This window comes from Eulemur rufifrons, chromosome 10 (genome assembly GCF_041146395.1).
Source record: "Eulemur rufifrons isolate Redbay chromosome 10, OSU_ERuf_1, whole genome shotgun sequence".
Classification (NCBI taxonomy): domain Eukaryota; kingdom Metazoa; phylum Chordata; class Mammalia; order Primates; family Lemuridae; genus Eulemur; species Eulemur rufifrons.
Window position 1 is genome coordinate 30,120,446 of NC_090992.1, and position 12,668 is coordinate 30,133,113.

The window sequence follows — 12,668 nt, forward strand, 5'->3', positions numbered from 1 at the left end:
CAATAGTTTTTTATAGATTTCTTAGAATTTTCTTTGCACAAGACCATGTGATCGAAAAATAAATATTTCTTCCTTTTTGACCTAAATGCCATTTCTTTCTTTTTCTAACCTGATTTTCCTGGCTAGACCTTCCAGTACAATGAAGAACAGAAGTGATATGAACAGATATTCTTGTCTTGTTCCTGATCCTCAGGGCAAAACTCTCAGGTTTTCCACTATTAAATATGATGTCGGCTGTGGGTTTTTCATAGATGCCCTTTATCAGATTGAGGAAGGTCTCCTCTATTCCTAGTTTTTTGAGTGTTTTTATTATGAAAGGTGTTGAATTTTGTCAAATGCTATTTCTGCATCTATTTAGAGGATCATGTGACATTGTCCTTTATTTTATTCACGTGGTAATTGATTTTTGTACAATCAACTAATATTGCATTCCTGGGATAAACCCCACTTGTTCATGGTGTACAATCCTTTTTATATGTTGCTGGATTTTGTTTGGTGGTATTTTCTTGAGGATTATTTTTTTTAATTCATAAGAGATATTGGTATGTAGTTTTCTTCATTGTGATGTCTTTGTCTGGTTTTGCTATTAGGGTAAATTAGGGTAATATTGGCTTCTTAGAATGAGTTGGGAAATGTTCACTTCCACTTTTCTGAGAGAGAAGGATTAGTGTTAATTCTTCTTTAAATGTTTAACAGAAGTCACTAATGAAGCTGTCTGGCCCTGGACTTTTCTTTGTTGGAAGCTTTTCAATTACTGTATTCAACGTTTCTATTTCCTCTTGAGTCAGTGTCTTTCTGGGAATTTGGGATCTTTCCTTTTTAAAAAAAAAATAGGTGTTTACAGGTATATACTTCCCTCTAAGGACTTTTTTGGCTGTATCTGATAAGTTTTGGTATGCTGTGTTTTTGTTGTTATTCATCTTAAAGTATTTTCTAATCTATCTTTTATTTCTCCTTTGATTCGTTGATTATCTAGGAGTGCATTTTTAATTTCTTCATTTTTGTTAATTTTCCAACTTACCTTCTGTTGTTTTTAATATTATTTCACCGAGATCAGAAAGCATACTTTGTATGATTTTGATTATTTTAAGTTTATTGAGACTTGTCTCATTTATAGTGTATGACCTATCCTGGCAAATGCTCCATGTGCACTTGAGAAGAATATATACGCTTCAGTTGTTGGGTGGAGTGTTCTATAGATGCCTGTAATCCCAGCACTTTGGGAGGCTCAGGTGGGAGGGTTGCTTGAAGCCAGAAGTTCAGGACCAGCCTAAACAACATAGAAAGACCTTGTCTCTACAAAAAAAATTTTTAAATTAGCAGGGCTTGGTTGTGCAGACCTATAACCCCAGATACCCGGGAGGCTGAGGCAGGAGGATCACTTGAGCCCAGGAGTTTGAGGTTGCAGTGAGCTATAATGATGCCCTTGTCTCAAAAAAAAAAAAAAAAAGAAAGAAAGAAAGAAAGAACAAAAAAGGTTTTTAAGTCCAATATCTGGGTTTCCCCAGGGGGCAGGTTCTTTTGACTAATTTTTCCTATGTATGGGCCATTATTTCCTATTTCTTTGAATGACTTATAATTTTTTGTTGAAAATTGGACATTTTGTATAATGTGGCAATTTTGGAAATCAGATTCTTCCCCTTCCTCAAGATTTGTTGTTATTGTTTGTTCAGTGACTTTTCTGAACTAATCATGTAAAGTATATGTTCTTTGTTGTGTGGGACCACTAAAGTCTCTGCTCAATTAGCTTCTTAGTCAGCTAAAAATTAGAGATTTCCTTAAATGCCTGGAAGTTATAAACCCCCAGTCTTTACCAAGAGGCTCCCTGTGTGATAGGACACACCTTCAACAGTCAGCCTGGTAGTTTACTACTTTGCCTTGGGCTTCACTTCCTGCTTGCTCAGAGCATCGAGGTTAGCCAAAGGTAAGAGTTTTAGGACCTTCTCAGGTCTTCCCTGGGCATGCACACAGCCCTAAGCCTACACACTGATTCCCAAGAATATGTCAAAACTTTCCAAAAGGCCCATGGACAACCCAGTTTTTCCTATTGTTTTGCCCCAACTGCCTCAGGCAGCAATTGCCATTGATTGTTTTTGACAAATGCCCCCAGAAAATAGGCTGTTCACGCTGGGGTCAGCTCCAAATCAAGTCAAATAAAGACAGTCTTGTGAATGAGGTCTTCGAGTAAACCAGGAGATAGGTTAAGTGATGATAATTCTCTGGGAATGGAGCTTTGAAGAAGCTCAACTCCATTCTGCCCCATCCAGTGGCTGCCAGACAGCTGGTTTTCACTGTGCTTGCAGGCCATAGGTTTTCATAGGTTACCATGGAGATGGGAAGGTTAGGATAGGAATAGGGCAAGTTAAAAAACCACAAAGGCCCAAGGGAAATGAAAAGATATATCTACCCAGAAACTTGCACACAGATGTTCACAGCAGCATTATTTATAACAGTCAAAAAATAGAAAAACTCAAATATTCATCAATTGATGAACAGATGAACAAAATGTTTTATAGACATAAATGGAGTATTATTCAGCCAGGAAAAGGAATGAAATACTGATACACGCTACAATCTGGATGAACCTTGAAAACATTACACTAAGTGAACAAAGCCAATCACATAAGGCCACATATTATATGATTCCATTCATATGAAATGTAGATTAGTGTTAGCTTATGGCTGCAGGAATAAAGAAGTGACAGCTAAAAGGTACCAGATTTCTTTTTGAAGAAAATGTTCTAAAATTGGCTGTGATGATGATTGCACATAGTTGCGAATATTCTAAAAACTATATACTTTAAATGTGTAAATTGTATGGTATGTGGATTAGAGTTCGATAAAACTGTTTTAAACAATGCTTGCTGTTCTGAGATTCAGCTGCTTTTCTTACATAAATGCTCAGATTGCTATAGGCCTTTGGTAATTAGCAGAGTTCTGAAAAAGTTGACTGACAATTTTTGCCAGTGTTCTTGTTGATTTTATGAAGGAGGGAATTTTCACAGGTTTTTCAGTTTTGCTGATATCCTCCATTCACTTTTAAGGCCTGGTACAACACTCTATTCCTATTATCCTTAAACTCAACACAGCATTCTATTCCCCTAAATGATAATGCTAAATATACCACCCTCCTCTCTTTAGTACTCTGTGGGTACCATATTCTATTTTCCCCAATACTCTATCCAGTCTGTTTGATGCATTTCTCTTCCGTTTTCCTCTGCATCCTCCACCCAAATATCCCAGCTGAGTAGCAGACAGTAGTGGGCGATGGGGGGAGTTACTGGAGAGCAGAAAACATTCCACTGTGCTCAACATTTTACTTCCTCTGCTCTCACCTCCCTGTGTTTTCCCCTCGCCCCTACTCCAGGTGTCCTATGTGAAAGCCATTGACATTTGGATGGCAGTTTGCCTGCTCTTCGTGTTCTCGGCCCTGCTAGAATATGCCGCTGTCAACTTTGTGTCTCGACAACACAAAGAGCTGCTCCGATTCAGGAGGAAGCGGAGACATCACAAGGTAGGCCTTTGGGTCACTGCCGAAGGAGAGACAGCTGGTGGTAAACGGAAGTGTCCTAAGCAGTCTTGTCTTGTGATACTTGTTTCACTGGACCATCCTTCACAGTGGGTAAGCCAGCCAAGAAACAGATTAAAGTTCCAGAAGTCTTAGCTTTCCCTCCCATAAATACTGCCCTAGTTAGGTCTACAGGCAGTCATGCTTCCAGCCATAACAGTAACCCCACCGAAGCTACCAGGTTACGCCTAAAGGCAGAACTAATGGAGTAAATACTGATGGGGTCAAGATAATAACTAGCCATGAACCCAAAAGATGGCAGGCTGGGAGATGTCAACTGGTTTTCTCTGCAGTGCTGCATTATTTCAGTGGGCTTGGTTTCAGAAGGGAATGTACCACAAAAGGTGAGATCTTAAAGTAGAATGTCCAGGTTCTAGGCCTTTGCTTCCTGCCTCCAGGAAAGAGGCAACAAGCAAGACCCTCCCCCAAGCTGGGTTCTCTCATCTTACAGGGATTGAATAAAGGAATCTTTGGCAGAGCATCTCTGAAAAGTCACCAGCCTCTGTTAACTGCCACTGGGGAGTGTGCAGCCTGTTGGAGCAAACTGCCCCATGCTCTGGTCCCTCGCTACTTCCCCATAAGACCTTATCCCCGGCACCAGAGAGCCTGCTTTCCTCTCCAGCTTCATGTCCACACGACTTTCCCCTTTGCTGTCTGGGCACCGGCTTTTCTCTTAGTTCCTCAAACATACTCGCAGGACTTTAGATATCTTGTTCTCTTTTCCTGGATTGCTCCGCCAGTGCACTTTGCTTAGCATTCACCCACTCATTTTTCAGTTCTCAGCTGGAGCATCTTTCCTTGAAATACCCTAGTGAAGGTCTGGCCTCCTTATTAAGGTTTTTATACAAGGCTGTCAAGTATGGTTGTGCAGGTTGTATCCCACAAGGGCCCTAGCCAAGGAGGCACTCTCCTCTAAGTCATGTCTTGGCCTGGGACTCTATCAGCCCAGAAGATGGAATTCCAATTCACATGCCCAGAGAAGGAGGTGCCTTTTTTCTGATTTGCACAAAGGTGCTGTGTGTGCCAGCAAAGGCAATATACTAATTGAACTCAATTTCTAATCTTCTACAAATGTATCTTGATTTATAATTATACATTCAATGATGGGATTGTTTAATGCTCATCTCTTCCACTGAATTATAAGCTCCATAAGGACAGAGACCGTGTCTGTTTTGGCTCACTACTATATCCCTAGTGTCTAACACAATGCCTGACATACAGTGAACATGCAATAAACATTCGTTAGACAAATGAACAAAGGGGTAAACAAACTAATGAATAAAGAGGAAGCCTTCCAGAGAGCCTGCTCTGAAGTCGTTCCAGTGACAGATTAGGGCCACCAAAATCCACACACTGTGACCTGTTAAGTCACACCACACACGTGCAACACACCAGGTCCTACAGGTTTTAGACTGACCTATTTGAAATAGCTAGCTATTAAGCAGTAAAGATCAATAAAATAAAATAAAATAAATCAAATAGCTGTCTACCCAGCTCCAGTGTGCTGTGACAAAGACTCCGCCTCTTTAGCTGTTGGTTATGACTTCAAGCTAGCCTCTTCCTGGGACCAGCTTCCCCCCCGTCTGTAAGATGAACTAAATGTGCATGATGGGTGACTGTGGTGAGGATTAAATCAGGGGATGCCAAAGTTGCTTTAAGGTTCTTCCTGCCACACGAGTGCCAAAGATTAAAATGATTACATATACACAGATTTCCATCAGTATGTTTCTTAAACATCAGCAATCTGATTCAATTAACTTCTGGCAGTTGATCATAGAGAGGAAGCCGACATTCGAAGATAAATGTCCGTAGGAGTTAAGATATCACCATTCTTCTAAATCTGCCTTGGAAGAGGAAACTGTCTTGGGTACAGCAAGCCTAACAGGACTGCTTAAAATACCTCTAGTTTCAGTTACCCCCACACTGTCCATTGAATACCTAGCCTCTGACTCTTAAAAAAAAAAAAAAAAAAAAAAATAATTTAAGAATATGACCAAACTCAACTATCTTGGAGATTTATTTTTTATTTTTCCTTTCCTCACCCCCACCATAGACTACTTTTTGCATTTCCTTCTGCTAGAGATATTTGCTGGAAACAGTTATTTGGGAAGATTATGTCCAAAATATTTGACTAGCACCAGGCCTTTTGACAGGGCACTGCACAACCTCCAGGAGGTGCTACTGCTAAAATGGGAAGGGAGCCCCCCGCAGATGCATAGAATGGTGGGCCTATTCTATGGCCTATTCTATGTTTCCACAGGCTGCCTCCACCCCCTGCAAATACCTGCTAGTTTTATGCTCTAGAGGAAAACAGAAGCTTTCTGTCTGGTCAGGTAAAGGGTGAGTGAGCCCGCTATCCAGATTTGATCCTCCTGAGATCCTCCTGCTCAGCTCCCTCCTGGCAGATATGTCAGAGATCATCCCATCCACTCCTCCCACGCATCCGATGAGGGAGACGGGCCCAGCAGGGCACCAGGATCACGTGCACTGAAGGCAAAGGCAGGGGAGGTGCTCAAGGACCTGAGGCTCTTCTCAAAACATTAACTATACACCATGAGTTCTCCTCTGTTAATCAACATTTCCAACCCGAAGCACATAAAAATAGTCCCGCATTTATTAGATCTTAAGAACAGAGGCTTAACCCAAGATGGAGGTCAAAAACAAGTAGCCAGAAGGCCAAATTGGGTGTGCGACTATCTTTAATTTGGCCAGCAGGGTTTGTAAAATCGGGACTACGGTGTCAGCATTTAAAAACCACACTTTGGCTTCACTCAGAAAACACAGCATCTGGCACGCATGGGTATCGGTGCATTGGAACTGCCTTCAGGTAGGGAACGCACTGTCCCTTCTAACCAGAGATATTTTTCAACCCGAGCTCATTTTATCATACATTTCTCCTGCTCGGCCCCTTGTGTGTGTTTGAATTAATGTGACCTCAATCCTGAGGGCTCTGAACTTAGCCTACATGTCAGAAACTACAAAGATGCAGAATGGGGCTTACCGAATAGCTTCCTTTGGAGTAAGCCACTCTGGATGGGGCTTATACACTGGAGGAGCACAAGCTTGGGCAACAGAAACCTCCCATTAGCAGGAAGTTTGCAGAGCGGATTCTAAGCCCCAGATGGTGAGTCGAGAGGAACTAGGTACATGCCTGAATTTCTCAGAGCCTGTGATCTTGGCCAGACTCCCCAACTCCCACCATCTTCCCGTGTTACCTCATTTGCTGGGCAGAAAGCATCTGGTCCTCAAATTCTCTGGCCGGCCTCATTAAGCAAATTATTAGGAAACCGTATCTGTGAGCCCCGGCCTCAGCAGGCATACTGCTAGCAATCTTCCTGGGTTCCAGAATATGCTACCAGATTTCCCCTGCTCCATCCACAAGCAGCTGCCGATGCAGTTGAGCATGCGTTTCCTGCCACCTGCTGGTTACAATGGGAATAGCAAGCCTTTTTCAGTGATTCCCAGAAAATTTCCTTTCTGAGACACAAAGTAAAACTGATAATCTTCTAGCCAGATGGGGTCATCAATCCACACCTCCACTCCTTCTTCTCCCATGTTTAGAGGAAAGCAGAGAATAAGTCACCCAAAACTGCATAGAAAGTTAATTTACTGCTCCCCACTGCAGAACTAGAGCCCAGGAAAAAAAAATTTCAAGCACCCCGACCCCCAGCAAAGGCAGATTAATATTGAAATGCAATAAAACTGGACTCAGACCCCCTTGTAGGTACTAGGTCTAGTTCATTTGGCCAACTTCCCCCCAACTCCCCTCCCTGTCCCTGACACAAACCCCCTACTATCATCCTACTCATACAAAAATATTTATTCATTTGCCAAAGATTCCTTGAGCATTTAGCATTTGTCTTAAACCCTCCTGGTGCTAGGACTACAACCCCATTTAAACAAACCAAAGAAAAGGGGTGGGGGAACTGAGACTGGTGAAGATATGCAAGTAAACATTTACTTACTCAACAAATATTTACTAAGTTTAGAGCTCATGTTCATATGTTTAGTGTTGAGGGTGCAGGGAACATGGCAGATTCTGCCTCTGCTTTCATGGAGTTTACAGTCTAACAGGAGAGACAGACACTAACCAAGGAATTACAATACACAATGTGATAAGAGCTCTAACAACAAGAGGGAGAGGTGTACAATCGGCTTACGGAGCACACAGCAGAGTCTGCTAGCCTACCCTTAGGAGCTCAGGGAAGGGTTCTGAGTAAGAATTACTTAGGTTTTGAAGGTTGGAAGCAGCCGGTGGGGTTGCGATTGTGGTCCCAGGCAGAGAGAACAACTTGAACAGAGGCCCATAGTTAAAGAAAAGGAACATGACACTTCAAATATATGGAAATGTTTCAGGGTGACTGGAGCACAGACTGCCAGATAGAGAATGTCATGAGGAGGCTGGAGAAGGAGCCAGGGTCTGGGTCATCTAAGGCCTTGTTTTCCACGGTAGGGATTTTCATTATCCTGAAGTCGACTGCAGTCTACTAAAAGGTTCCAAGAAAAAGATGACTAATAAGATCTGTGTTATAACAACCCAGATGGGTTGCAGGGAGGAACGTCCAGCGGCGGCAGTTAGGAGACTGCCCTGGACACCCTCGCAGCAAGCCCATTCCAGGGCAGCAGGGGTGGAGCCTACACTGTCTCTTGTTTTCTGTCGGCCCTGTCCTGCACAGGAACGAGCAGAAGATAGGGGTCTTGTCCTAAAAGCTCACTATCTAGGAGGGAAATGTGGCTCCCCCGGAGCCACAGACTGAATCAACAGCTCAGCTGATACCAAAACACTGGGCTCTCAATGCCACCCCTGGGCTCGCATGGAAAGATAGCAAAGCTAGACACGGTGAGACAGACAGCAGTGCCTCCGCCATTCAGACAAGGGCAAGATCACCACGACCTGGCAAAGGGATAAGCCTGCAGCAGCATTCTGGGCAGTGAGCATCAGGCAGGGAGGCGAGAAAATGCAAGAGAAAAAGTGCAAGAAAGCTGGCAGGGGTCAAAGAATATGCTAAGGGGAAGGAGAGGGAAAGCCTAGAAAGGTAAGTTGAAGCCAGATCATGAAGGGCCTTGAATGAAAACTTGATAAAAATCCAGAGGTCTGTCTGAGGTCACAACTGCCAGGGCTGCGGGGACATGGAGGCAAGAAGCAGCAGTGGCTTCCCTGGCCTGTGAAACAAAGGTGGGGCCCAGAGCTCCTGCTCCCTCCTGGGCCGTTCCCCCTGGGGGGTTATTAATTGGGGAGTGGGGTGGGGAACAGGGCAAGGAGGCAACAGAGGCAAAGCAGGGGATCTCTCCAAATTGTCCTCTGCATTTCCAACCAAAATCCAGTACAAAATCCAGTATCTACTCAATGGTAACCTCCCACGGTCAAAAGAACCTTGTGAGTTGAGTGGGGTAACTCTTATCCCCTACTTATAGGGGAAAAAATGAAATAAAAAAAAAAAAAACCTGAGACTCACAGAAGGAAGTGACTTGCCTGAGGTCATACAGCCAGCAAGTGACAGAGTGGAGACTTGAGCGCAGGTCTCCAAACCCTAAACCACATTCCTATCCCCTGGTTTGCATCTGTTTTGACGTGCAATTGGCGCCCCTCTATAAGGCAGAACCCCCCAGCCAGCCAAAAAGCCTTAGAAACCTGGAGTGGTGCAGTCTGGGCGACAGGGAGAACCAGATGGCCATGGCCTGGCCCCCAGGGGAGTGCCTTGCAGGGAGGGTGCCCAGCCCCTGTCTTATTTTAAGTAGAGCCCCATGTTGAATCTATTCCAGGAGGATGAGGCTGGAGAGGGCCGCTTCAACTTCTCCGCCTATGGGATGGGCCCCGCCTGTCTGCAGGCCAAGGATGGCATCTCAGTCAAGGGCACCAACAACAACACCACCAACCCCCCTCCTGCGCCGTCCAAGTCCCCGGAGGAAATGCGAAAACTCTTCATCCAGAGGGCCAAGAAGATCGACAAAATATCCCGCATTGGCTTCCCCATGGCCTTCCTCATCTTCAACATGTTCTACTGGATCATCTACAAGATTGTCCGTAGAGAGGACGTCCACAACCAGTGAAGGGTCTGGCACGTGGGGGGAGGCTGGGAGAGGGCAGCAGGGGAATAGCACAGGAATCTGAGAGACTAAGGAAGAGAAGGGGAAGAGAGGGAGGAGGCACACTGACACAACTCTTTCTCTGCAACATGTGCAATAGCAAAATGCAGCGATGCATGGATTTTAGAATGTGGCGCTATCTATTTAACCTCGGGCGAGCTGGAGGGAGGAGGGACAGGAGGGACTTTTCTAACATAGGAACTGAGGGCTGGGAGGAAGGGGTGGGGAGTGAGGGAATGAATAACAGCTTTCAAAAAATTCAGCCCATGGGCTGTGTAGTTTTCCTGTTCGGAAGGAGAGTGCAGTCTGCCCCAGAGCAGAAGGAAAGCAATGTAATATATGATATATATTCATGCTTAATATTAATGCAAACCCACAAGAACAAAAGATTTGTTTCTTAACCTATCAGCCTAGTAACTGCTTAAATTTTTAAAGTCACAGAAGTGATGGACAATTTTTCCCAGAGTGGAAACAGTCACAAATAAGCTTGCTCGGGTGTGTGTCCCACATCACACCCCTCCAAATGCCATACCCATCTTCAAACTGGCCCAGGTGGACACACGCCAAAAAGCCATTCGGCCTCTGCTTCCAGAGGGCCGTGCGGCATGCGGATAGGTCGTGGAGACAGGGAAAGGTGGAGAAAAAAGAGGGGAGTGGATAAAAGAGGTGGCACATTTCAGAGATCCAAGGATTGAGAAAAATGGTAACCCCAGTTCAATCCTCACGTCTCAAGGCTGAGACCACACTGGCCCCTCTCTGAGCCCTCTCGCTTCTGTGCTTCAACACCCACCCCACCCACCCTCCACCACGACCCAGAAACAGCTGCCAGGGTGTTCTCATGATATTGCCAATATGCAATCTTTTTTACATTTAAAAAAAAAAGTAATAATCTAGAGAAATAATATGCAGATAGACTGAGTGTAAAACAGATGTACTTTTTTCAGATGTCTATTTTTTGGAGTCTCTTTGGAATTGCAAGTGGGTGCCTGTTGGGAAGGTGGGGTCGGTGGGATGAAATACAGTATCTAGCGGCTCTACAGAGTAAAGTCGTAAGAGGTGAAAGGGCAGTGCTGAGGCTGCTGCAGATTGGGTATATATGGGTGGGGAGAGGTGGTGATGTCTAGAAAGTTCATTATATTTTTGACATTTCATATATCATAGATAACGTGGGACGTTTGGGGGATGATCCCATTATATTTTTATAAGTCTTTTTTTTTTCCTTTTAGATGCTTTGTTTACCTTTAACATTTAGACAAATATTTCTCTTTCCTTCTCACTCTGAAGTGCCAGAATTACCCTGGGACAGCTAGGGCACTCCAGAAAAAAGGGAGGAGGACTGAGAGATGAACTGAGTGTCAGGGGAGGGAGTCCTGCTGAAGGAAATGGATACGCACAGACGAGAGGTCTGCAAGGTGGCGCCAGCAGGCCTCTGTCCACTCTCTGGCAACACCACTATGCCTAAAAGAATGGCACCATTGTCTGCAACATCCTCCCTGCTTTGGCCCATGGCCACAATACTGGGGTTCCATTTCTTTCTTTGCACTATAGTGTCTGGGCTTTGGATCAAAGATGTAGGTAGAATGGTAAGAGACAGCCGACAATCAGCTTGCGCCGATGCCTAGGGTTTTGCTTGTGTCTTCAGAGTATCCCTAATTTGAGGCCGGATGGAGGGGGAGTGGTATTAAGAGATGAGGCATTGGAAGCCGAACTCCTGCCTAAAGCACTTTCTTCCTAGGGGATTTTTTTCCCATTCCTGTGGCACAATAGTTAATGCCTATACAGGGCTAAAAAAAAAAAAAAAAAAAAAAAACCAGGCCTAGACAAAGATCTAGGGTGATTTAGGTAAAGAAAATACACTACGCAGCCAAAAATGGATTTGGCTTTGAGGCTTGAATGATAAAGGTGTTTATATCCAGATCCAAGGTCAATGAGTCATTGCCTTCGCTTCTCTTGGCCCTACCTACACTGACAAAAAGGCTAAACTGTATTCCAGCTTTGGATGATGTGGCATAGGACCTGGAATTCTTTTTTCTAAGAAATCCTGGGAGATGGGAGCCAAGTGGGTGCGAGTCTCTCATCTAAGACCATCCTTTTCCCCCACCATGAACACGTCCTAAGGAGGAAAAGTTAAAAAGAGCGACTTGCACTCTAGTTCAAGACTAGAACATCAGTCCTTTGAACTGCTATTAGCACCTTTCATTAGCACTATATTCACTTTATTTAATGGAGGAAAAACCCTCAATTCTCAAGTGGTGTGTAAGTCTTTGGAGATGCTATGAGTCCTTTCCACCAGTACTTTATGCACGTTATTTGGGGGAAAATCATTTTTTAATTAAAAAAAATTAAAGAAGCCCTTCTTCCTACTTTACTCATTACTAAAATAAATTCAGAACGTCTAAAGTCTAGATAAATCAGGCAACAAAGGTGTTAGGCCTCCAACAGAGACTAAATACAATACCAATTGTTTATTCTAAGACATTCTGCCTCCACTCAAACAAAAATCTGCAGATTCCAAACTGGCCGCCTTATATGTGTATCTGGAATCCGTCTGAGACAGAGAAATCACTGGGTCACTTGCCCAACCTCTGCTGGGTCCTTGAACTTGTGCCATCATGCCACCGTGTTTAACTGGTGGGCCCACTGGGAGCTGCCAGGTCAAGCTGACAGTATCCATAAACAATGGAATCATCTCTTTGAGATGTGAAGGGGGAATGCCACTGAAATCTTCTCCCAGACTATTTCAAACTCAGTGTCCCTTGTGGAAAATCAATTGTGAGCGGAGGCATTATAGCAGTGAAAAGAAGAACCTGAATTTTAGTACTGCCACGAATAGGCTGAGTGACCCTGGGTAAATGACTAAATTTTAGTTTCTCTAAATACACAATGAGAAGAGTGGTATAGTCAGTCGCTAAATTCCCTCTTAGCTCTAACTGCTCTATGAATCTTTGCTTAAACTGGTCTGTAGGAAGTTTACACAACCACAAATTTAATGTCACTCTGATTTCTGAACCCT

The 12,668-nt window shown here is 44.0% G+C and overlaps 1 protein-coding gene across 4 annotated transcripts in view; it reads left to right on the forward strand.

The window, feature by feature from the left end:
* GLRA1 (glycine receptor alpha 1) overlaps positions 1-9,781 on the forward strand; it is an 80,179-nt gene extending 70,398 nt beyond the window's left edge. For 2 of the 4 annotated variants that reach the window (XM_069484340.1, XM_069484342.1), the window contains 2 exons: positions 3,368-3,514; positions 9,332-9,781. In XM_069484340.1, the coding sequence (XP_069340441.1) occupies positions 3,368-3,514; positions 9,332-9,619 (435 nt within the window). In that variant the 3' untranslated portion in view covers positions 9,620-9,781. Of the gene's footprint in view, positions 1-3,367; positions 3,515-4,547; positions 4,554-9,307 lie in introns of all 4 variants that reach the window. The other 2 variants (XM_069484341.1, XM_069484339.1) reach the window with 2 other exon arrangements.
* Positions 9,782-12,668: the final 2,887 nt, after the last annotated feature.